Genomic DNA, 26,905 nt, shown 5'->3' on the forward strand with positions numbered 1-26,905 from the left:
CTTCCCTTCCCCTCCACTCTCTTCCCTCTCCCTATCCCCTCCCTTCCCTTCCTCTCCTCTTATCTCTCTGTTTGTTGTGCCACCAGTGGCTCGTTCGTTTATTGTTGTGTGTGCAGCGTGGCAGACGATAATTGCTGGATGCTCCCTGGTAATTAATCGTAGGAAGATATGGATCCAGTATATTAGACAGTTTTAGATCAGTTTAGAAATCATTTAAACCATGAGACCATAGAACCATAGAGGTAGTAATAAACTATATGTTAATGCCAGATGTCCGTGAAATATACCGGCATGATTTACGTACATACATTCATGTGAGTAGTAATGAAATATATATTGGTTTATATATTGAATGTGTGTGGTGACTGATTAACTACAGTATGGACACCCTCAGCACCAAAGTCAGAAAGGATGAGCCAGAGATATTGTGCTGTGACAGAGTCACCAGTCAGGCCAGCCACTTGTGCTTACCATATGTGCTTTCTGTGCAAAAAGTAAGGCTAAAGATGTCCCCTGATAATGTTCTCCCTATGTCCTGGAATGTCTGCCAATGGAAACAAAGGTGTAATTAGGCCGTTAGACTGCGCTACACTAAAGAATTGACCAGGCAGGGAAATAGAACTGCAGTAGCTGGCAGGGAACAGAAGAAAACACAAGAAGTAGAATAACAAAAGAAAAGATATATGCATATATCAAATGCAAATTTATCAACAATATTTTGAATACAGGTTACTGAAATAATTAAACAAAATGCGTTAGACTGAATTGATTGCATTGCATTACATACAATTAATTATGAACACAGGGTATAGGAATGATTCCAGTGAATGTGTAATCCAAAGTGACCTTTAGTTGTGGTAAACATTCCCTTTACATACGAGGTGCGCATGGTTGTGCCCGGCTATTTTCTCCTTGTGTTTCAGGGGGTCAGACCGCTGGACAGCTCCTCTCCCTAAATAAGGTGGGAGGAGCGTTGCAAGAGGACCACGACGATGCAGTCTCCACACACACACAATACATTCTCTCCTCACCGAAAAAGCTTCCCATGTGTATGTTCAATAAATTCTGCGGTACCACATGGAAATTCTTTCACAAACGCAGAATGACCCACCTCGGCGGAAAGCGGAACAACGACGCAACATAGGTAAGGCGCTAATTATTGTTTATTTTCCCAAAGTTATTTCTTTATCCATGGAAACCTGACACAGAGTTTTGCCATGCCAAATTTCCTTTTGTGTCTGTGCTGTGCGTAACGGTTAGCCTACACGCTTTATGGGTGGGTGCATGACTCAGAAGAGCGCATTCTTATAGAAGCGGGCATTGGTTTCAGGTGCGATGTTGAATCCAGGCATAATTATGATACCTGCAGCAGTGCAAACATGGTAGGGTATACCTGCATCAACTTTTGAAAAACGTCAACCTGTTCTTCGAGACTATGGACCGGACACACTGAGCGCAGTAGCTATAAAATAATCCACTGATTCCTGACAACAATAGACTAACGACTCCACAAATTTTAACCATTTTGCAGGAAAGACGCTTTTAGCTGGAAATTAGGATGTGCCTGTCGACGTGGTGCTTATTTCTGTGCGTGACTGTTGGAATCGCCAAAGGTAGGCTAACAAGGAACAGGGGGATGTATGTATTTGTTGACTTTATAATTAGTGAGATATAACTAGTTATTGGAACATTGCGCCTAAAATTAAACATTAACATTTTTTGAACATTATCCCCTTGAGGCTTCTGGTAATATTGGCTAATTAGCACATAGTGATTGATTTTACATTTTAAAAACAATTTTGATATTTCTTCTTTTGTTTTTTGTTTCTGTCATGTTAAAAGGTTTTGAATGCAGTGCAGGGTGCAACCTAGAGAACGGGTACTGTGAAAAACCAGGGGAATGCAGGTACAAAGAATGTCATTCATCTTGATGTTCATACAGTTGATCCTGTGGCTAGCCTAGTTTTTAACGCTCTGCTGGGTTAGTTTGTAATTTGTAACTCAACATTGAAGATATATTTCCATCCAATGAAACGCTGAAACCTTTCATTTAATTTCATTGTCACATTTATGTCATTTTAATAACACTGCTCCCAAGGTTTGGTGATACAGGGTTAGACATCACACATTCTCAATCTCATGCTTCCCAACCAATTGATTATGTCTGAATTCCTAACTTAATTTTAAATATGAGTAAAATCTAAGCCCTGACCCCTGTACCATGGGTTCCCAGCGGAGCGGTCTAGCTCAAGATCAGCCATGGCTCCTTTGTGTTGTTTGTTGTTTTCAGGTGCCATCCAGGCTGGCAAGGTGCCACCTGCAACCAGTGTGTTCCCTTCCCCGGCTGCCTGCATGGCTCCTGTCAGCATGCCTGGCAGTGTGTGTGTGAGGATGGCTGGGTAGGCAGCCTGTGTGACCAGAGTAAGTTCCTTCTGAATGACCTCCAGGGCTTGAGGGGAAATATACTCAGTTGTGTGAGAGAGGATGCTTACAAGCTGAGAGGTTGCTGAAAACAAAGAGAATTTGAAGACCTAAATCACTATAGAGGATTTGCATACAAACTGTATAAACTGTATATATACAGTATATTTGTGCTACTCATACCATAGCTATATATATGGACACAATTTGTTTGTGGGGGCATGTGTGTTGCTGTCACTGAATGCTAAGTCTTTCTCTCATACAGTATATTATATACAGAGTATATTTATACTTAAATATATTTATACTTAAATATATGTATAATTAAATATAGATGATGTTCCTCTTACCTGTATATTTATACGTGTCGGTTGCTGTAATATCAGATAAAGATGTGTCCTCTAAATGTTAGTCTGCTGGCCAGGGGAATTTTCTCAGGCTACAGTTAGTAGACTCACAGAGATACTTTTTGATCTTTAATGCTGCATATATATTACTTTTTATATCTCAAGCCAAGTGAAAAAATGAGACCGAAAGAGAGAGAGACAGGGAAGGATCTTGGTAGGAGGAAAGATAAAGCTTTTCCCTCCGAATCTCAGCCTGTCAAACTACAGTATCTTTCATTTTAAAGTACCATTATTGAGGAGACCGAGTGTGAGGATGATTACAAGTCTATGATAGAAAGGTAGACGGTTTGTTTACTTAACCTCGGACAGGGTGATAAAATGCTGTATGTCTGCATTTGTGTGTGTGCGTGCATGTCGTTCTGTCTGCCTGACTGTATGTATGCGTGCAGTGTGTTTGTGTGCACAAACGTATATGGGTACAGTACTAATCATAAAAACCTCACCTGCATTTTTCAGACACCAACCTGTGTTCGTCCAAGCCGTGCTCTGGTAATTCCACTTGCATAGAGACAGGAGAGGGGGGTTACTTATGTGTGTGTCCACCAGGCTACACAGGGGACAGCTGCCACTTGAGAAAGAGCCTGTGTCTGACTGACAGGTAAGGACCTTTAGTATGTCATGCTTTCATTAGAATTTTCTTATTAGGTTTAGGCAATCTCCTGGAGTTAAGCCTCATTTACCAAGATTACAGACATGCTGAGGCCGTGCAGGAATCTCTCTCCTTTTCTTTAAACCTGTGCTGATGGTTCACCAAGGAGTGAAAGGCTGGCTTAACCTGACAGACCCCTCTGAGCCTGGCTGTGTTGCACTTTGTTAGGCTCACTGGGGTATTGACTCTGAAAGGCCCACCTGAAATCCAATTATTTTCTGTCACTGGCCACTGAGTCACCTGGCTCAATACGCTATCTTTGTTTCAGTTCTATTTAAATCATGTAATTAGATTGTTATAGCATGGGCGATAGCTGCCCGTGGACCTCTGGGAATTTTTAATCACCAACTCTGTTGAGCATGGAGCTCGGGTAAGTTCTATTAATCAGCGTTAGAACGAGCTTCCAGAAACGTGGTGTGAATCTGCAGATATGTTTATAAGAAAGATAGCAAGGAAAGGTGCTAGAAGAATAAATCCCTGGAATAAATGATTGGCTGTTCTCTCCTAAGCTTTCAGTCACAACCTTATCTGTACCTAATAACAGCGCGATTGATCAGATAAATAATGATAATTCTCTCATGGTGAGTACTGTGATGGTAAAATTATTACTGAATCACCGGTTTTACTATTGCATTTTATGAATACAGTTCATCCCATCCATGCAGATAAGACTGAGTATCACAATGAAAGTCTTTTCACTGAAGGTCTACTCTGAATGTTCTCTTACGTCACAAATCATTGCAGGCAGCAGTTGTCTCAAGGTAATCAGACAACTCCTCGCCCTTTCTTTCTTCTTTCTCCCTTCTTTTTTTCTCTCTGTCTCCTCTCGCTCTATCTCTCCTTTTTTCATCCCTTCTTTTGCCTCTCCTCTTCCCTCTATCCTCCCCTCTCTGCTTATCCCTGTCCTTTAGTTCTCCTTGTCAGAACGGAGGCTTTTGTAGGGACTCAGAGGGCTGGGCAGCCACCCCCTCCTGTCTCTGTCCCCCTGGGTTCTCCGGAGACTTCTGTGAGATGGGTGTCACTGACAGCTGCCAGTCCAACCCTTGTCTCCACGGAGGGAGCTGCACAACAGACGACCACAACCAAACATTCAGATGCTTTTGCACTGCTGGATTTACTGGACCAACCTGTAATTCCACAGACGCCTCCCCCTCCTTTCCTTCGTCCTCTTCACCCTCTTCCTCACCGCCCTCTTCCTCCTCCAGCTCTTCCTCCTCTTCACGCTCCTCCACATCCTCATCCACCACAGAAGCTGTCTCTGCCTGTGCCAGCCAGCCTTGTGCTCACGGTGCCAGCTGCGTGCCCCTCACAGGCGGAGCCATCCACTGTGTTTGTCTACCGGGGTTCTCAGGAGCCACATGTACCCACCAGCACAAGGCCAAGAAGGCTAACAGGCCAGGCGGACGAGCCTTTGATTCCCAGGGTCATGGCCAGGGCATCCCTCTTCCCCCACAGCACTACTCTCTCCCTGCCCATGCTTTCCACAAGCTACTGCGTCCCCCGGAGAGGGATCTGCTGAAGATCACCCTGAGGGAGAGAGTGCAGGGCTCAGGGGGCCTGGTGAACCAGGGACAACTGCTCTGCTTCGGCCTGCTGGGCCTCCTCACCTGCCTGGTCATCCTGGGCACCACGGGCATCGTGTTCTTTGGCCGCTGCGAGGCATGGCTGGCCAACGCTCGCTACAGCCAGCTGGTGCACCACCAGAGGGAGCAGTTGCTGAGGGAGGTGGGGAGGGAGGGGGATGAGGGAGGACACTCGGTCAACATCATCCTGCCAGAGAAGATCAAACTCACCAGCTTTGGAAGACACTACACTTCCATTTGACTCCAGGACCCTCTGGTTCCCTTTTCCCTTTCTCTCCTGAATGTGTTTTGAATGACAGAAGATTGTGGCCCTGGAATTAACTAAATAGCGCAGTAGCACTGTGTGACTCTGTGTTTGAATGTAAGGACTAAAAGTCTTCAGTGATGATACAGTTCCACCAGGGTGAATGGCTACAGTAACATATTTAAAAATACTCCTCCAAACTACACAACAGTGTGTATGGAATTCTGATATACTGCATTTTTGTGGACTGTGCTCTTTGTGGAAAATAGACTCTAGAATGTTCCATTGGAAGGTTGGAGGGTCCTGCCTGGTCCTGAAGGTGAACTGGAGGTAAATGGATGAACGTCAAAACACGTGAAGCGTCAGGATTTCATCAAGCCTGTATTCAGTCATGACAGTATTGTTTTATTTGAGACGTTAACTTAATTACGATGTTAGTGCTGTTGGGTGATGTGATGTACTGTTAAGAATTAGTGCAGGTACATTCTTTGTCTTGAATCTCTTCTTGTTCTTCATTTGTCTTTGATATCCTTTAGCCTTCGGGGCTAAAGCTTTAACTGTTCTTTGTACTGTGTTTTTGCATTTCATCCACAATTTATCCTTTTGGGATTGTAATTTAGATTGTAATTTAACTGTAATTTTCTCCTTTAGAGACATGTGTTTTATCTGATTCCTGCAGTCCTCTTGACTTGTTGGTTTTTGGAGAACGGACCCACTGTATGGGATGTGTTTGAGGACACATATGCGATATTATGGGATGTGTGAGGTTAAACACTCTTCTCTCTGGGATGTGGGTCAATGTTGTTTATAGCTCAGCCTCTTTTCAGGAAGAAGCTGAAGAAGGAAAAATGGGAAGGTGATGTACTGGAATATTAACCATAAGAAAATAACCTACATGATGAGTGATCGTAAGAACATAATATTCCAAAAGTCATACAATGTATAGTAAATAATATACATGGGCAGTTTGGATGTGACAGTTTCATTAGTAAAGTCTGTTTGTTCATATACAGTGAAAGATTACTTTCTTTATTACAGTGAACTCATGCGTCGATAGGATATTGCCTTCGCTGTGTTTTTCCATTGCCTTTCATAATAAATGATAGAAAGATCTGTACCTGGTGAGCAGATTTCTGTTATTGTTTCCAATTAATCTTTAAAAGAAATCTTCACAATATTTACATTTAGTCATTTGGCAGACGCTCTTATCCAGAGCGACTTACAGTAAGTACAGGGACATTCCCCCGAGGCAAAGTAGGGTGAAGTGCCTTGCCCAAGGACACAACGTCATTTGACACGGCCGGGAATCGAACTGGCGACCTTTAGATTACTAGCACGACTCCCTAACCGCTCAGCCACCTGACTCCCCTATATTTCAGCACCTTGGGTCATTGTTCTAGTAACTGTACCTCTGCCATGCAGCAGCTTCCTTGGTTTTCAGACATCCAGAGCTGCTTGTCCAGAGCTGCTAAAGCCCTCACAGAGAGGAACATCTTCCCAGCACACGAGAGAAGTGTAGTCCTACTGAAAAGCCTGCCGGCTGAGATGTTATCTTGAGCTGTCTGCCTTAGTGGTCTGCAACACACCGTTTTCGGAGATTCGAGGGTGAACGCTCGCAGACTGTCCCAGCCTGGGTCAAAGGAAGGGAGAGTTCCCTGGATGTAGATTGATGCTGCTGCATATCACAGCAGTGACTTGGGGAAGGTCTTTACCTCCTGACTAGCTTGTATCAATGTGTGTTAAGGCAGCTCAGTGTGTTCCCCTTCCCCTGCCCACTCTGAATCAGCAGGCAAAGTTTTTTACACATCGGTCTGTGTCTCCACCATGTGGTAAGTCACAAACTCAGCAACATTTGCACCCAAACTGATCTGCTACTGTAATTAGCTCCTCAGTGATTATTCTTGACTTTCTGTCACTTGAGTGTTAGACTCATGTCTAATCTAGACTCACGTAATGCAATGTTTTTGCATTGAGTGCTGCTACACAGAACATTGTGTCTGCATGCTTAGTCACCCTATAGAATACAATGTATTCTATATATACTATATAATACTATATATTGGACTTATTTTGCAGGGCTTCATATTTATATAGAATCATATTATCAACATCTTAGCAAACATTTTCATGAATTCCCTATGGAGTAAACACTGTTATAATGTGGCACAGCAGCTGCTATCAGTAGTCTGAATTTGCTCTGGGCCAGAGTTTCTGTTGCTGAATTCTGGGATGACAATTGCAAAATGTAATGAAGTGAAAGAGCCACAGGGAAGGCAGGGAGAGAGAGAGTGGAAGACATGCAGGAAATCAAACCTTCAAAGCCTTAGCCTATGTGGCTCACACTCTACACGCTCAGCCAATGGGGCGCTCCCAGAAATGTAATACAAGTTATTACATTCATATTGCACTTTTTGGTCGCTGACAGTCCACACACACACTCACAATAACCCTGTCTTCTTGGTCAGATGAGGCAGCTCTAAGAGAAGCAGTGCCCCAGATCGACCTACCTCGAGGACTCAGCACACAGGGATCCTTGGAAAGTTGGAAAGAAAGATGTCTTTAATGTACATATCCCTCTTTTCTAGGTATTAAAAGGAAATTTTATAGACTTGCTCGGTACATTGCAGCATAGAGAGTGTGTGTTTGTGCACAACCCCAACCCGTCCTCCTGAAAACTCAGGTGCTCATGCTGAACGTTGCTGCAGGGACAGAGCATGCCCAGTAGGTGTCAGCCTGCAGGGACAGAGCAAGCCCAGTAGGTGTCAGCCTGCAGGGACAGAGCAAGCCCAGTAGGTGTCAGCCTGCAGGGACAGAGTATGCCCAGTAGGTGTCAGCCTGCAGGGACAGAGCATGCCCAGTAGGTGTCAGCCTGCAGGGACAGAGCATGCCCAGTAGGTGTCAGCCATCCACCATAACAGAAAGCAGCACCACCATCACTCAGGAACTAATTTAAGGTTTAGCAGTATTGTTTAGTGACAACCAAAAACATGATTCTTCAAATTATAACATTTGGTTAAAAATCGACATGCATGCCATTGTAAACGGAAGTACTAGTTTACAGTTTGTTAATATCATTTTGTTAATAATTGACCTGGTTAAGAGATAAATTAAAATAAAATGCAAAATAAATGGACATATCTCTCTTGCCCTAGCACTGAGTTTTGGTTGGAAATGAATGTACCCAAGCCGGGGTCTTAACCGTAACCTTTCCTCCAAGATAGGTTTCCCAGCGCTGCAGTAACCCTAGCCCTCAGCTCAGACTGACAGCCTCAGTGAAAATGTCTTAATGCTGCTTCTGTGAAACCCTGTACCTTTGACCTAAAAGTCTCATTTAGTCTGTACACACTAACATTAACCTAGGCAGATAATCAAACTATTCGATTTGAATACATATTGAAAATATGTGCAGGCGTGTGCAACTCATTCAGACAAGAGCACAAAATATGCCTCAATATAGTGTAGTGTAAACTACTTTAAGCAAAGCATTGTGTTCAAGTTCTTTGAATTTTTTTAATTTTCCTTCAACCATGCATAAGAATTTTTTTTTAATAATGTCACAAGAATGTGCCTCGTCCATGAGTAGATGCATACTTCCTTCTGCCCGTTGATACGGTTGGCGTGTGTAGTTCGGTAGAAATGGTTCCTACATGAAACTTCTCACAAAAAGATTGTCTTGATTTTTGCCATTGATTTTTGGAAATATACATTACTGTTGATTTTTTCAAATGTTTTTGGAGGGAATACAAGACTTGCCCAATGAAGTTCCATTGTATTCGAGAGAAGGCAGATATCTCTACGGCCGATATATCTCCAAAACTCACACCAAAACCATCTAGATGGATAAATAGCATTATAGATAAGAAGATTAAAAAAAAAAAAATTGGGGTGCACTGTCCCTTTAAGATGGCCCTGCCTCTGTCTAAAGGACATCCACGGCAGGTAGCAGATTTTTGCTAACTTTAATTTGTTAGAGAAGGAGAGAGAAATAGGTCATTAGCTTCAAAGACAACCTAAAATACTGAAAATGCTTTCTCAGCAGATCCATTTCCAGGCCTGTGTTCTTTCAGTAATAAAGGAAAACGTAGGCTAGCAGGCCCCCATCCCCAAAGCCCTGAACTTCCACCCCAACCCCTCCACCACACACACACACACACACACAACACACACCAAAAACCCACAAGGGACAACCGTTATTTGTGGCAACTGGCCAGATTCAAAAGCATTCCTCTCGGGTGTGTTTTTTTAAGGGTAGACCTACACATGAATGACTTTAATACATCATGGTCACAGGTACCCCAATGTCAGCCTGGACCAGATGAGAACCAGATGAGTTCTTAGAAGGGGGCATTGCAAAGGCCCCTCGACAGGAAACTATGACTATACTCTAGAGCTTACCCAGATGGTCCAGTCTCTCCCTCTCACTCTTCCTCACAAACACACATGCATCAACACAAACACACACAGAAACACATACAGACTTGAACTGTGGCCACGTGGTTAGATGCACTGCACATCAATATCCTTCTTCATTCCTACCCTTATCACCTTGTAATCAGTTATTGAATTCTAATGCATCTCATGGACTTCCTGTATTTGTTTACTATGTACAGTACTTGGAAATGGCCCAGTTAAGTAGAACTTGTTCAGACTGTCTATATAATAATTTTGCCAATGCATTGTCTCTCATCCCAAGCACAAATATAGTACACTTAAAGTATACTTATTTACGAACATACTTATCTATGACAAAGTTGTCAATAAGTATGTGAACGGACAAACTCAGTCCATTTTAAGTACACTCCAGTTGCGTAGAAAAAGATCAACGGAACAAAATTGTATTAAGCTCTCAATGAATACATTTTCATTAAATGCAAGCATACTCCACTTAGGATCGTAGGTATAAATGCAAATCAGTAAGAGGAGGTGGTTTTAGTGGTGATGCCATGCAGGTTTGGGCCCGGCTCCTAGCTGACCGATGACACAGTTGTGGAGGCTCTGATCAAAGACCAATCAGATGGACTCCTGGGGCGGTCACCATGAATAAATATAGATGCTGATGGGATGAGTTGCATGCGGTCTGATGTGGCCTTTCAAGAGAAATGGGGTCTTTACTTTTCTCAGAAATTCTGGAAATGAAAAGATGTGAGGCTACCGCAGTTCCATCTCAATGAGCTCTTTGTTTCCAGTGAAAGCCAAGTTTATATAGGGTATGTTGTGCTTGCCTAGAAAGCAGTGTTCTGTGAGGACACTCACATATTGAATTAAACATGTTGAAATTATTACCATGCTGAGGGCCAACCCTGTCTGTAGGCCCTGCTGGTCTGGTCTCACCTCTGAGAATAATAGAATGAAAGTATGTCTATGAAAAGAAGCTCTCATCCGAGCAGCAGGAAAATCACAGTCTCTCTCTCTCCAATCTCTTCTATCTTCCTCTTATTCTGAAAGCAACCTCACCTTTCCCAATCCCCCCTCCCCCCATCCTCCTACGCTCCTCTGAGCGTGTTACCGTTCTCTCCTGCTGGAAGATCATCTGAGGTAAAGCGGTTTCTCTGTCAACAGTCTCAGCCCCCGGGGAGACAATTTAGCAGAGAAAAGAGGTCTCTGTGAAGTTCTCTGAAGGAAAAATGCAGAGTAAAAAAATTTTTTTTAAAGAGTATTGTACAGGCCTTTCTGTGATATGTCGTGCTGATATAATGTGCCTGTTCGAATGTGCTGAATATTTTTTTAATAGGAACTTTGTAAACTTTAATACCTTTGATTTGAGAGAGTGAAAAAAAATCTGAAATTCATCACTATAGTCATTAAGTACAGTGACAGTACAGTTTATCTAGACACATCCTGTCTGACTGCTGGAATTCATGTCTACTTGACTTGAACTGACCTTTAAAGAGACCGACTGGCCCTGGTATTACCTCCATTACCTCACATGACGTGGTTGCTTAGCGTCCATTTACTAGGGGCATCCTCTGACTGACACATACAAACACACATACATTTAGCTGTGTGGTGGCTGGTCCAAGTTCCATAATGAGGTAATACGAGTCCAGTGTTCTGTGGGCCGAAGCATGCAGCCACTGGACTTGAGGAGGATTTAAACACTACTACTTAGCAGCTCTTAACCTCACTGACCCCTTCGGGACTGACACAAAATCCTGTTGTGCCAGAGAATTACACTAAGCTCATGGCTTTCAACCCAGGCCCCAGAAAGCACATGGATTGGAACATGTATGAAAGATTTTGCTGGAAACTGTCACTCAAATGTAACATAGAAGGTATAGCATTATGTTTTCCGACCATGTAGTCCCTGTAAACGGCCATTGCAATTGGGAAGGTTGGAGCCAACTCTCAGATTAGTTGTTGAAGGCTGGTCTATAGCCAGATGATCTCAGACAGCAGGTTAGCCTAGCCATGTTCCTAGAAAGTCACCTAAATTATTAGCCCAACCTTTATCTAGGACACCTGATTAGAAGATTAGAAGAGTAAACCGTTTTTATCTTATACAGGTTTCCTTGTAACTGGAGGATCTTTCACAGTCTAGATCATGGTTGATCTGCTAAAGTCTAAATCATTTAAAAATACTTGTAGGTACATCAACAACCACTACAGGCTAGATTCTGATCAAACTTGCTCATCTGCTACAGGCTATAGATTGTAGCTAGCACATATTATAGGCTATAGATTGTAGCTAGCACATATTATAGGCTATAGATTGTAGCTAGCACATGTTATAGGCTATAGATTGTAGGTAGCACATGTTATAGGCTATAGATTGTAGGTAGCACATGTTATAGGCTATAGATTGTAGCTAGCACACGTTACAGGCTATTGTAGCTAGCTCACTTTTTGTGAGCTAGCTACAATATGTCTGATGATCTGTTACAAGTGATGCCCAGATGCCCTCATGCCAACTGATGTTGTGTCCTTGGGCAAGGCACTTCACCCTACTTGCCTCAGGAGAATGTCCCTGTACTTACTGTAAGTCGCTCTGGATAAGAGCGTCTGCTAAATGACTAAATGTAAATGTAAATGTAGTGATGTGCAGGACATCTTGGTTTAGGTACAAGGTGTTATTTGGGTGAGTTAGTTCTACAGAAGGACCCCTAGCCAACCCCTAGCCAAGCTGCCATGACTTATGCATACTGTCAGCAGTGCATGAGACACTCCACAGGAATCACAGGTTAAGATCAAAAGCAGATGTGTGTGTCTGTTTTCCCTTCCCACCCAAGACAAGAGGCCCTTTGCCCTTATGAGAAAGGCAGAGATGTGGTTTGCTTCTCCATGTTTGTTTTTTTGTAACAGTGGCGTAGTTAAATATGTAGGATTTTGAATGAACTTGAAAAGGTTTTGCCTGAAGAGCAGAGTTTGTAAGAGTGCATGTGTGAGGATTGAGGTGTTGATGCTCTTTATTGCGTTGGTGTCACCTTCTCCATTTAATGGCTCCCACTATGTGAGGTTGTGTCTCAGCACATCTGGAAAACTGTACCTGGAACCGTTCCCATTCTCAAAGACCACCCTCCACCCGTACTACAAATGCGTCACTTTGTTGAATATTTCTTAATGATTCCAGTAAAGCCATTTTGAGTGGTCTGTTCTGGAAATGCTGTATAAAAAAAACTGTTCTAGTAAACCAGCTGTGATGTAAGTTCAAGCAGGTGATTTTGGCTGCAGCCAAACCTCCAGTTTCTCCCAACAAAGGATGTCTGAGTCCATGGTAGAGTTGAATATACAGTACACAGACAGTATGAAAGTAACTGGATGTCTGTGGTAGATGTGTGAAAGATGTGGTACTTAGATAACCACATGCTTCTAAATCCTACAGTTAATGCAGTTCTCTTTTCTCTGTTCTCCAATAGCAGGACATAAACCCCTTTTATTCCCTTTGTGATATTTGTTATCCCTTTGTTCTGTGAGTTTAATATGCTAATTGACTCCAGGCTGGCTAAACCAGGAAATAACTCTGGCAATAGGAACAGTTTGTTGTTAAGTTCCTAGAAAGCTGCTTCCTCGGAAAACCCGTGCCTAGCTATAGGCATGGGTTTTACACAAATAGTTCAAGTTCAAGTCAAGTCTTTTATTGTCAGATGCACAGAACAACACAGGGTCAGACTTGGCACTGAAATTGTTTGGACAAGACAACGCAAAGCAACCTGGCATAACATGACATGTAATTACTCAGAACAAAGGTTACACCTATGATAAGCTAACATATAATATAAAAAACAACCTAAATATACAGTATACTAAACCTATAATACACATAATATCCTATACTAACCTTATAACCTATACTAACCTAAAGACACGTATGGTACAATTAGTACAATATTGCTGTTTGTGCAACCAGTAGCTGAAGTGACAGTGTGTCAAATGATTACTGTGAGTGTCAACAGTGTCCATATCAATGTTCATTCAGAAGCCTGATGGCCCTTGGAAAGAAACTGTAGTCCAGTCAGCGTGTGCGAGACCGAATCCTTCGGTATCGCCTGCCAGAAGGCAACAGAGTAAATATGGGTGAAGGATGGGTGGTAACAGTCTCTTAGAATCCTGCCAGCTTTCCTGAGGCATTGTGTGTGGTAGGTATCCTGTAGGGCAGGGAGCTTCCTGCCGATGATGAACTCAGCAGACCGGACCCCACTACATAGGGCCTTGCGGTCCCTGTCTGTGCAGCTCCCATACCACACTGTAATGCAACCAGTCAGGATGCTCTCTATAATGCATCTGTAGAAGTTAGTGGGGATGACTGAGTCCAGGCAAAACATCTTCAGTCTCCCCAAGAAGAAGAGGCGTTTACGGGCCGCTTTGACCACCTTGCCCGTGTGAGCAGACCAGGTGTGATCATTGCTGATGTTCTCCCGGAGGAACCTGAAGCGGCTGACCTTTTCCACTTCGGATCCGTTGATGTGTAGGGTGCATGCTCCTCCTCCTGCCGCCTCCTATAGACCACAATCATCTCCTTAGTCTTTCTGACGTGATCCCATGATGTCAAGGTATCAACCTCCTCTTTGTAGGCTGACTCGTCACTGTCAGAGATGAGGCCCACAATGGTTGTCGTGTGAAAGAAATGATGGGCTTATGTACAATGAATGTGTTTAATAGTTGTTTAAAATAAATTTACAGTTGGCTAAGATTCTTGATAGAATGGAGATGACCAGGAGCCAGGAGGGGTAATCTGGAGACATGAAGTCTAGGAGTTTTTAGACATTTACATTTTAGTCATTTAGCAGACGCTTTTATCCAGAGCGACTTATAGTAAGTACAGGGACATTTCCCCTGAGGCAAGTAGGGTGAAGTGCCTTGCCCAAGGACACAACGTCATTTGGCACAGCCGAGAATCGAACTGGCGACCTTCTGATTAATAGCCCAATTCCCTAACCGCTCAGCCACCTGACTCCCATTTATGACTTGAGGGGAAGTTCTTGAAAGGGTTAGAAGGAGACATCCAGTCATGTGCTGATAAAACATCTGTTTGATCCATTGTGAAGAATAGTGAGGTTATTGTTTGTATTAATTAAAACTTGTTTAAAAAGGAACCTACAAAGGAGAGATGACCATTTGCCTGGTCAAACCCCTGGAGTTATGACTTCCTGACCTAGAGAGACATGAAACATGAGGTCTTATCACCTGGGGGAGAGACAGTCTGGAGACAATGTTGATTCGACTCTGATCGAACAGATTGATTGTGTTGTTAGTGTGAGTGAGTCAATCACAGAAAAGCCATGGGACAACTGCATGTCTGTATGGTGATTGTGGACGGACCAATGTCTGTTGAAGGATGTTCTGGGGGGTCCAAGGCCATCAGCTGGGTATTGCTGGTGTCTGCTGGACTCTCCGGTTCCATTCTAGAATACTAGATGGAGCTGTATGGAATTGTCTTTGTGTTATTGTCTTATGTTTGTGTGTCGATTACGTTATGTTGTTAACGTTATTATGTATATGTCATACTTCAAATAAACTAGTCTAGTCTGGAAGGGATGATGGTGTTGAATGTTGAGCTGTAGTCAATGAACAGCATCCTTACATACGTATACCCTTTGTCCAGGTGGGAGAGAGCGGTGTGCATTGTCAGGGCGATGGCATCAATAGAAGACTGAGGGGAAAGGGCCCTTGGTTACACAGCTTAGGAGCTGCATAGGAGATAATCATTCATGATAAATCATTCCAAAAAGGTTCTGAATTATAACCTTATCATGAAAAGATCCCATTGTTAGTATGACATAACAACCCTATAAATATAGACAAAAAAGCCACTGTACTATGTTCAATGTAAAATTTAAGTTAAAAAAACAAGACATTACAACATGATGGTTTAAAAACATCATTAGCGGGCTAATAATTGTGTATCTGCTAAAATTACACTCTGTGAACATACATATGTATCTTCCACTAGCTATGATTAAGAGGGGCAGCAGGTGTTTTGTCTTGGCAAACACAAGCAGAGAAGGCAGCTCATCTGAGGAGTCTGGCTAGAAGAGGAGAGTCCTCATTTGAACTTTGTGGGAATGAGACAGCGAACACTCTTGCCTCCACCCAGCTCTGTGCTCGGGGCTCTCAGCGTTCATCTGCTGCACTGAATTCAAATGATGTTCATCTAGGAGGCTGCTGGACAGACACACCATGTGTCACAGTGGTGGCTCGGCAACCAGGCTGCGCTGTTGTTATTAGCTCTATTATAAGGAATAGAAAGTTAGAGATACAACACAAACTGTGTTGCAAAAAACGGTGCAGGGGCCGTACAGTCTGTACACACACACACACACACACACACACGGGCACCCGCACAGACACGCCCACACACGCCCACAAACACATACAGCATTTGATTGCATAAACAGTGAATGAAGCTGTACTGTCATTGCCCTCCCTAATGAAAAGTGCTCTGATGACTTGATCGAGAGAGGGAGCTTTATTGCCTTGGCAACCAAATGCACCTGAAAGAGAAACAAAACAAAAAAAGAACCGCATTGCGTCATGGCATCAAAACAGATTTTCGGGACAAACCAACACAGTTTCACACCCTGACAGAGACAGACAGACAGACACACACGGATGTGAACACAGACAAAATGAGTTTTCCGGAAGTTAAAAACAATTGGTGACAGCACTAATGCCTTGACTGCACTGCAAGCCTATCCCCACCACAGCAGACAGGGTTGAAAGTCAATCTGAGGTAATCTGCAGTCTGCAGTCACAGTGCTAAGCTGCTGGGGAGGGTAAGAGAACAACAAGGCAGTGTGGGGCGAGGATTTCACCACTCACCCCTGCATAAGTCTCATGTTCTTGGGAAACACCTGATTGGTTCCCAGATGTTGGCTTGTGTTTCCGGATGCAGATGTGTGACAAAGGCAGAGATACAGAAGGGCATTTGCCAAGCATCTTTAAAGGGGATAATCTATGAAGCTTTGAGATATTTTTGGAGTGAATCCTTGCCCTTTAAAACAGTAGCATTTCGCAGAATTATCTCTACTTTGCAAGAATGAAAAACCGGATGTCATTGTTTCTGCTGGTTGAAATATTCCGTTGTTTCTGAGGACAGGTGATGTTTATGATGGCAGGCAGAACTTTCAACACAATGCTTAAACTGAAACTAGCAACTACTAGGATTGAATAAAACTACATAACTCTAATGTATTTTAAATGTTCCCTTCACGGGACACATTTATGAAAATGAATAAGTCACTAGTTAAGAAGATGGTTCAAGGTTTAAAAATAAATAAAATGTAAAGTTTCACCTTTCTTTTTTTTTTTACTATATCACCTCCAAATCTAGTTTTAAATAATATCAAACATCCAAACATTTGGAGAATATCACAGGTGTGCTTAAACTGACATTTCTGTATATTTTAAATAAGTATGCATACTTATTATTTATTAATATTGCATAGATTAAAAAGCATAGATTTGTTACTGCTCATTTACACTTCAAAATACTATGAGTGAAGTGTAAATAAAACAAGGTTCTCTTCTCATTTCCCTTAGTGCAAGAGGGAATGGTGCATGTGGCAGCCTCTTACATTTACATTTAGCAGACACTCTTATCCAGAGTGACTTACAGTAAGTACAAGGACATTCCCACGAGACAAGTAGGGTGAAGTGCCTTGCCCAGGGACACAACGTAATTACGCACGGCCGGGAATCGAACCAGTAACCTTCTGATTGGTAGCCCGATTCCATAACAGCTCAGCCATCTGTTGAAACAGTTGCATCAAAACGAAGAAATTTGTCAATCCTGTGTAAAAATGGTCCTAACCTATATGACTAGTTAGGGTGGGAATAATAATAAATACATAATAAATAACTATATATGAGAGAGAATATAGGTTGTGCCTCATACCGAGTTTATTTTTGTTTTGTTTTTTTCTGTAATAACGTGTACTACTCCACCCACCCTCTTGTGACCAACCCATCCTACTGTGCTCTGCCAATGCCTGGCCCCTACCCCACCCATGTCCCACCCTGACCTGCCCTGTCTTAACCTGACATGTTCTGCCCTGTTTGAGAGTTCAGTGTTGATGCAATGTTTAGATCAGCGTGACCAGGACTGTGATGACTAAAAGAAGCAGCCTCCGCTATTGAAACTCACATGGTCCAGCATGTACGTCACACTCAGCACGTAATGTCACACTCAGAACACACAAATACACATACACAAAGTACATGGTGTCCTCAAACCAAGCTGGATGCTCCCTGTAAGCTCTGCCCAGAGACTGGATCTGAACCATCCATGTCTGACACACACGCACACAAACACACACATACTTACCAACACACACCCACACACACACACACACATACTCCATCTCATGAGGGGCCGGCTGATTGATGTGGCAGCGGCTGTAGCCTGGTATTTCTTGTATTAATAACCAGGAGATGAAAGGAGCACAGCGCATGCTGAACTAGTATAGCTGGCCTATGTTTCCTTTGAAAACAGAGTGTGCCAGGATACACCAGGGGGTCCCACAAGCCAGGACTGTAACAGAGTATGGAGTGCATTGGGGGAGGGGTACACATATGGTGCCTGGTTGTGTATGCGCTTGTGTGTGTGTGTCTTTACCAAACTTAAACTTGATAAAGCCAAACAATTCTTCAGTAAATCCATTATGAATCCAAAGAAAATCCAAAATGCGTAAGTGTGTGTTTGTGTGTGGCCTTGTACAACTACCCGACCAAATGTCCTCACAAGTGTAGGGAAACGTGAAAAACTTGACCTTGCCCTGGTCCTTTTGTTGGCTCTCATAATGCTTTTTTTCTGGTGGTTTTAGGGGTTTTAGAGTTGGGGTTAGAATTTGTGTTCGGGTTAGAATTACATTAAGGCTTAAGGTTAGGGTTGGGGATAAGGGGTTAATGGTTAGAGATGGTTAGAACACCATTTTTTATGGAAGTCAAACAGTTGAACGGTCGGACCCCAATAGGATTGAAGAGCCAACGTGAGTGTGTGATTATGGTCCTTTTTCATGATACCCACAGGTATCCAGTAACCAGTCTCAACCACGTGAAGGTGCCATGTCATTAAACAGTATATTTTAAACAGGTATGCTGAACATTTAGGAATTCTTATAACAGTGTACACTGTACACAAACTAATACTATTATAATTCTACAAGCAGTGTGTGCATCAACTTTTTTTGTGAATTAAAAGACAAGCCCGTAATCATTCCCAGACTTGCTAAGATTGCAAACAGACATTCTGTTGGGTGTGCTTCTGCTTCTTTGTGCTTTTCCAGGAAAATGCTGCCCCTCACTCTATAGTGTGAGTTGAGATAGATATACAGAGTTTAAAATGTCCTCTGCTGCACAGACTTCTTAGACACCATCTGGTGTTTACTGTATCACATCCTGCTAATGATGTCATGATAACCATGTAGACACTGACTGACAACTGGATAGTGATGGGTTTACTCACTAAATGCTTCCAAAGACTTAATCTGGATTCAGTTTGGCCAGGAAGTGAATAAGATACCAATGTGAGTTTGTGCAATTTCTTTCACAGATCTATCACTCTTCTATAATGTTTACGTTGTGAGAGAAAAACACAAAAGCACCAACAGGAGATTTGGAATTGACAGGACATGTTCTGTGGATTTCAAAGTAATCTCTCTTCCTGTAAATGTTTGGTGATTTTACTAATCCTCAAAAAGTTGAACAAAATCCCTTCAACTATGTCTAAAGAGCATCCTTATAGATAGAAGACTAAATGGGGAATGCAGGAGTAGAGGGCTCTTTCTGTTAACACCACATAACGCCTTTAATGTGTGCATTTAGGAAACGCTTTCATCCATAAACTTTAGAAGAGGAAGAGTTACATGGCATATACAACCTAGATACAACCTAGGTTGATCAGAGCGTGATTATATCTCCCTCATCCTGCTTCCACCATCTGGTTAGTGTGGGTGCACTCTGGGAGGACTGGCATCTACGGTTATACAGACGGACACACTCTAATGAGCTCTATCAGACTGAGCAGAGGGAGAGGTCACATGAGGACAGTCTATTTCCACGTCTCTCTCACTCTCGCTCTGCCCATGCCTCTTCACTTGTAGATATGTGGGGTTCTCAAACGGGGGAGGGCCCTGACAGGAGGGCTCCTTCGCTAATTCACTTCTGAACCTTTTTTTTCATGTTTAGATATCATCTTATCCTCCTGTAGTCTGCAGTGTGATTTCTTGAAATCGATTCCATGTGTTCCAAGCCCCCTCTTCTCCTTGTTTGAAGCGGTTCCCGTTGGCCAGGGAGGGGGGTCTGGAGAGTTGCTGGGCAGAATAATTACATAATGATAAGAGGGAGGCGGGAGCTGCCTTCTGATGTCTAGGGAACTACAGACTTGGTGCAAAGGTTAGAACAAAAAGGTTTCTGCTAAACATCAGCAGACAACCTCAGACTGGGGCGAAGATTCACCTTTCAGAATGACAGAACAGCCCGCAGCACAGCAAAGTCAACACTGTAGTAGCTTTGGTACAAGTCTCTTAACGTAAGTGGCCAGGCAAATGCCTGGACTTAAACCCCAGACCTGAGGATGATAGTTTACAGACACGCTACATCCACTATGATAGACCTTAAGAGGATCTGCACGGACAAATGGGAGTAACTGCACTGACAGAATGTGTGCAGGGCTGCAGGTGTACAGAGTGACTCTGATAAAGCGAGCTTGCTTATGGTGTTCACTGTGCTGTATGTTGCAGTACAACCCAGCAGGAAAATAAACAGACACCTTTCTCTGACTGACTCCAATCTTTAGGTTTGAGTCTGTCAAAGTCTGTAAGAATTGCAAACATTTTTCATCCTTTGTTGTTATTTATTAAGAGTAATTATGTTTATAAGAGCCACTTGTGATTGGTTATTACATTTCAATGGTACAATGGTATAGAATGAATGCCTCTGTCAATACAAATAGTTTAACCTTTGAGTTATAATGAAAGAATGAGATGAGACAATTACATGCATTTAAAAGTAATCAAGCATTTGATTAGACTCACAATCAATTATCAGGAAATCCTGCCAGCAGTGATGCTCGAAGTAATCCTTATTTTAGGGGAACAACCTTTAGGTTGTGGTTTCTGGAACCCTTCCATCGCTCCATCTCTCCTTCCATCTCTCCATGTGGGAGGCACCGGCTGGGTTTATTCCTGCACTTCATCGTCCTCAAATGAACCCGGGAGCTGATGCCAAGAATCTCAGTTCATAGAAGGTAAGTGGGTTAGCGGCCAGCACAGTTCTTCAGCAGCTAACGCAACCAAGAAAGAAAATCCTGCAACACACGAGACGTTAGTAAGCATGCTTTCTTTACTGTACCTATCAATACACGTCAATCCCCCTGGAATGATGGAGAAGATTAAGGATCCTTAAGGACTTACAAACCAGGGAGCAGAAATGAGCAGAGAATAAAACAAAAGGAGAAGGGGAGAAGAAAAGAGGAGAAGAGGGGAGAGGGTAGGACCAGAGGGGAGGAGACGGTGCTAGGAGTGAGTGTGTGTGTGTGTGTGTGTGTGGGGGGGGGGGGGGGTTATCCAAAGGGACCTTGTAGTGTTCTGGATAAGCTTGATTTAATTTACCCCACTTTCTCAATTAGTTCCCAAGTGTTACAACATTGAGGTAAATCTAATGAACCCCTAATTACTTACAGGTCTGGCCCAGGTTTTCTACAAACTAAATTATTTCTCAACTGTTCAGATATCAGGTCCTCATCTCTATTACAACAGAGACGACAGCAGAGCATAGAGCCTGATAACCTACTTCCACTATTTGTCTTCGTCAATAACACAATCTTATCCAGTGGTTTATGGTAAAGCAACTGTAAGGTTGTGTTCTGACATCAGATTGTGCTACCATACTGCAAAATAGATAGGGATAACCTTAGGCTGGCAGTGTGTGAATGTAGTACCTGCTATACTTGTGCACATTGTGTAGGTCTCTCTGAGCGGTACCTCTATTTGTTAGGACAGCTTTAAGAATGTATATGAAAGCAAGTTTGAATCCAATAGGATATGTTGGCAAAGCTGTTGCATTGCTGGTGTGAATTCTCCTGTTGCCATTGAATGTGAACAACGTGCAACACACTACAACACTGCATGCCTAAATCTTAACCAGGATCCAAGTGTCCAGTCCAGACCATTTTGACCATGAAGCACAAACGTCCACAATTGCTCCTTTCTACCATAGAGTCCTTATTTCCACCAACATGAAGAACGCCTAGCCTGGCTCTAACAGGGTCATGTATTTCCAATGACAACCATTCATTCATTTGGACTGTTTGAGCGTCTGTAGCATTAGAAGAATGTGTGGTATTTCCTGACTGTGACTTGGATTTATGGCGCATATTAGCGTTACCGAAGGATGGGGCTCAACCAATGTAGTTGCTCAGGGGCGTGCTGATCATGTTATCCCAGAATCACCAATATAGGTGTCAAATACTTCAGTGAACCGGTTATAGCGTTTGAGCTAATCTTTTGTAGATAATTGTTCTATTTAAATGTATTTATTATTATTATCATACGTAGTAGGCCTAATTATCAGACAAGCTGAGAAACTCTTAATGCAAAGTATTTATCTTATTTAGTCTGCTATATGATACCAGGCACCAACTGTGGATATATTTAGTTTAGAATTATGTCCGAGGTGACTTCTCAATGTTCATGCTACTGTATGAGCGGGCCGTGGTCGCAATTTTTACACATGACAGAGAGGAGGGGTGACACTACCTAAAGCTTCAAACATGTGAAAATATTTTGAGATATGCGCTGAAACATGTACAAGACTTTTCCCCGCGCAAATGTTGAATGAAGTGTATAGGACATCAGTGGCGTAGAACAAGGCTTTAAGCTTGCCGTAAATTTAGCAAGCCCCCTTTCTGTCTGTGCTGTTACCCAAGCACTGCTCATTTTATGGGGTTAAGGATGATGTACGTAGACAACCACTGGGCATCATGCTCGCAAAAGTCACACGGTTATTGTTATAGGTCTACTGTCTATGCTAGAAATGAGTTTGTGATGGGAATGGCGACAGTTCAACATGGTAGCCTATACAATTTGACAAACTTAAATTTGGGAAATTTAAAAGCATTCGTTGATGTCCTTCAGACATAGACTTTTGAAATGTTCAGAAACATTTTGTTATTAGGCTATCTAGTCTTTCAGCGTTTACATTCCCGCGAACTGAAAAGTTAAAAACCAAAAGTTTTATTGGATATTAAGCCTATTTATATTCTACAAAAACATTGCTGTCATACTACAACACTATTGATACAATACGTTTATTTGCCGTATTGTAATTTTCTTTTCATTAAAATAGACAGCTAAAAGTTTGACTGTGTTTAGTTTGTAGTTATTGTAGGCTATAGTTCCGGACAGAAAGAACCCATAGTAACAATTGTTAATAGTTAAATAAAACTCAAGATCCACCTGCTACTCTGGCTTCATTTCGCCAGGGATGTTTTGGAAGAACAGATGATTTTGTTGATGATCGACCATACGCGCGCGCACACAATACGGAAAGATACACGCACACACAGTACTTACAAACATATCTTCCTCTCCTCTCTTGTTATACGTTGGAGTGGAGGGTAATCCCGCCATGTGAGGACTCGACCGGGCTTCGAAGGCGGGCTGTTTCCATTCAATCCACCACCGGCACTATAAAAAGGGGAGTTGCGCGCAACTAGCAACTTCAGCCCAGAGGATCGTTACGCACAAGAACGTGAACTGAACACAAAGTTATATAGTGGCTAGTTTGACCGGTCTGCGATTTTCAGAGGCTATGAATAGCGTGAAAGCTTTGAAAAATGCTATAATATGTCTTATTCTGCTGCCCCGTTTTCTTCTGGCAGCGTTAATGCTGTGGTTGCTGGATTTTTTGTGCATACGAAAAAAGGTGTTTTTTAAAATGAGGGAACCAGAAGGAAGTATTATTGACCCTCCCTTGTGCATTTCCGATTCGAATCGAATGTGTAGCTGGGAGTCTCTGAAAGCCGTCTGGCACGGACAGAAATTAGACTTCCTTAAATCTGCGCATCTTGGATATGTGGCGCCGAACAGTGAAGTTGTACAGCTGGGAAACCAGAGGCGCAGTCGCATCCTGGACTACGCCAGAGACAAAAGACCGCTCATCCTCAACTTTGGAAGCTGCACCTGACCACCGTTTATGGCACGCCTCAAGGCGTTCCAGGGGGTCATGCGACAGTATGCTAACATCGCAGACTCGCTGGTAGTGTACATAGAAGAAGCGCACCCCTCGGATGGATGGGTGAGCTCCGACGCACCCTACCAAATTCCCAAACACCGCTGTCTGGAAGATAGACTGAGTGCCGCTAAATTGATGTATCTGGAGGTACCGGAGTGTCTTGTAGTCGCAGACAGTATGGAGAACTCTTCCAACGCAGCATACGGAGCTTATTTTGATAGACTTTACATCCTCCGAGAGGGAAAGATCGTTTACCAAGGTGGCAGGGGACCAGAGGGCTACCGCATCTCGGAGCTCAGGGACTGGCTTGATCAATACAAACAAAGTATCGACCATTCCAGAAATGTTGTTATTCATGTTTAGGGTCAGGTTTTTCTCAAAATAAGGTTGTCAGAGCACAACAATGATCTGTTACACAGCTGCTATAATGTATAAATATCACAAGCTGCAACATTTGTCTCCTGTGTCCGAGGGGCACATTCTTACCTGGGTAGATGCGTTAATTTATCACAGGGTTTTTTGGTCGGTTTTAGTTAGGCTATAGACGTTAATTTTATCTTCGTCTCTACCGATTCTGTTGTTATCCTGTAAAGTAGACCATTGTATGTTAGTCACATGAAACGTATTTTTATGAAAAACAGTGTTTTTGTCGTATTTCTGTGGAACGAATGTGTGTATTGAGCAAAAGGATATTCACCTTGTCCTTTACCAATATCGCCAGTATTTTTTGTGAAGTTCGGTTTTTAAAAGGTGCACGACCAAAAAACCGACACTGATGTTTTTCATACTGGAGATCATGGTTATCGGAAAGCTTTTCATCTACCTTCATTTGTAAATATGGTTAACTTTTTATGCATATATTTTGTAATAAAATAAACAGCTGTTTATTATAATTTGACATATAGCCTACATCATTTAGTGTAACTCAAGCAGGTGAAACAAGATTAAAATGTAGTCTTCTATTCTCAATTATACAAAGATAATTTGCTATTATGTTGATGTTTGTTGTCCGAATCTTGTGTGGTTCTCAGGCTACTTATTTCATTGCTGACACTTTTTGACCTGCAGTCGATAATATTCAAGCAACCTAAATTACCCCAATTCACAATAGGCCTATTTGGAAAACGACCGATTGATCAAATTGGTTTGCAATGATAAGGCCTCTATAGGCCATATTTTAGTTGTAACATTGACAAATGTACATTTTTCACCAACATAGAAAAAAAAAATCACTTGCACTAATGCAATTATATCCGTTCAACAAATCGTTGTAGGATCATTATGCATGGCCAGAAGAAGAAAGGAAAAAACCGACGATATCATCACAGAAATTAGTTGTTGAGTAAAGTGTCCGTACAGAATCTTTATGAGGCTGTATGATTTATGAAAAAAGGGTTGCAGCGTGACGAAAGCAGTCAATAGCTTTTTCATATGGCAACAAGCCAGCATAACTCGTGGCTACAGGTTTGGATTCCCTGAACGAAAGCAGTGGGCTTTCATGTCTCCTCCCCATTTCATTGTTTGTTGCGACGTCTTCTCTCGTCTCAGAAAGGGGATTATAGGCTGGAGATCGGCACAGAGTGAAATCAGTCTGGAAACAGACCTCTTCAGGGATGTCCTTCTTATGATCTGCTAATTTAGGCGAACTATGTCAGGTTCTCTTTGAATACTGGTCATAAAAGCCAAAGGGGAAAGTCTGTACAGAAAACATGTGTGAGTGGAGGGGATCTCTTTTTCCCAATAAGCAGAAATTATGTTCACATACATTTTATAGATAAAGGAACGTTTTCATTTAGTACTACAAACGGTTCTGTTCGGAGATATCACAGAGCCAGCCATTGTGTGGTTACATCTCATACAACAAGTAAAAACAGTTTTGCTACTATCACATTTTCTCTAGGGGCCTCAGAGAAATCACAGACCACAGCCAAGTGTTGCTCTTGTCAGCTACATCTGACACCAACCCAAAGCACCTGTTTCCCGTTGTTGCTTAGTTACTGTGTTTACCTGACGTGGCATACTTTACAAGTGATAGGGGAGTTACGTGTCTCTTGGAACCATAACTGTCTTGAGAGATACCTTACTTGACTCTACTTACATTTACATTTAGTCATTTAGTAGACGCTCTTATCCAGAGCGACTTACAGTAAGTACAGGGACATTCCCCCAAGGCAAGTAGGGTGAAGTGCCTTGCCCAAGGACACAACGTCATTTGGCATGACCAGGAATCGAACTGGCAACCTTCAGATTACTAGCCCGCTTCCCTCACCGCTCAGCCACCTACTTCAAAACATTGGTTATTTTTCTTCTCTTCTTGGAGTTTTATCCTGGCTTTTTCTTTAAGGTTAAGTTTGGGTCTGTTTCTGTGGGCTCTTTCTAAAGAGCTTTGTGATATCACAAGCTAAAACTATACACAATTTTTGTATTAATCTGAAAACTAAGCAGGCTTTATCAAGTTAATCTTCATGCATCCCTGACCAGGAGTTTGTTAATCAGAGCAGTTACATTGTGCCTACGACTATGGCCAATCAATGGCTTAACATGGATGACACAAATCCAATTCAGTTTATGCATTTTCACAGTTAATCGTATTTATAGTAAAAGAAAGAAACCTTCATATTCAGTCACGCTCTTCTAAAAGGAGTAAAACTACACATACTGCACATCACACATCGCACACATACACGTACATGTGTTTGCATGTGTACATATGAAAAACCTTGCTTTCTAGTTTCAGACAGGGAATACAGCCGCATGATGCCGAATACACTTACTGGCTTGCATGCCTCTTCGTGCACCAAACCCACATGGGTGGAAAAGATAAGCGTCAGGGGACAAGACATTCATCCCTTTCTCACACCTTAAATAACCACGGCAACTGGCCCAAAGTCTCTGAGGTCTCTGTGATGTCTATTACTATAAATGTTTTTAT

At 42.5% G+C, this 26,905-nt stretch overlaps 2 protein-coding genes and 1 long non-coding RNA gene across 6 annotated transcripts; 2 read left to right on the top strand and 1 right to left on the bottom strand.

The window, feature by feature from the left end:
* Nucleotides 1–739: 739 nt before the first annotated feature.
* On the bottom strand, nt 740–21,243 carry LOC134026178 (uncharacterized). Its single transcript, XR_009931334.1, has 3 exons — nt 20,775–21,243; nt 3,272–6,138; nt 740–2,506 (listed from the first exon to the last, which is right to left on the bottom strand). It is a non-coding gene; the product is annotated as an uncharacterized LOC134026178 (long non-coding RNA).
* Nucleotides 877–6,421, top strand: LOC134026175 (protein delta homolog 1). Of its 4 annotated transcripts, XM_062468671.1 has the most exons (6): nt 898–1,144; nt 1,532–1,613; nt 1,843–1,906; nt 2,291–2,421; nt 3,285–3,426; nt 4,389–6,421. In XM_062468671.1, the coding sequence occupies exons 2-6, from the start codon at nt 1,559–1,561 to the stop codon at nt 5,299–5,301; spliced, it is 1,305 nt and encodes a 434-aa protein (XP_062324655.1). In that variant the 5' UTR covers nt 898–1,144; nt 1,532–1,558; the 3' UTR covers nt 5,302–6,421. The 4 variants fall into 4 exon arrangements, with proteins under 4 accessions (XP_062324657.1, XP_062324653.1, XP_062324655.1 ...); XM_062468673.1 differs by lacking the exon at nt 1,532–1,613 and having other exon boundaries at nt 877–1,144; nt 4,683–6,421; XM_062468669.1 differs by lacking the exon at nt 1,532–1,613 and having other exon boundaries at nt 889–1,144.
* Nucleotides 21,244–23,378: 2,135 nt separating the features above from the next.
* dio3a (iodothyronine deiodinase 3a) lies at nt 23,379–24,871 on the top strand. The gene has a single exon (XM_062468675.1). It carries the CDS (start codon nt 23,551–23,553, stop codon nt 24,334–24,336), a length of 786 nt encoding a protein of 261 aa, XP_062324659.1. The 5' UTR covers nt 23,379–23,550; the 3' UTR covers nt 24,337–24,871.
* The last annotated feature ends 2,034 nt before the right edge of the window (nt 24,872–26,905 follow it).

The sequence above is a fragment of the Osmerus eperlanus genome, chromosome 9 (assembly GCF_963692335.1).
Source record: "Osmerus eperlanus chromosome 9, fOsmEpe2.1, whole genome shotgun sequence".
In the NCBI taxonomy this organism is placed as follows: Eukaryota; Metazoa; Chordata; class Actinopteri; order Osmeriformes; family Osmeridae; genus Osmerus; species Osmerus eperlanus.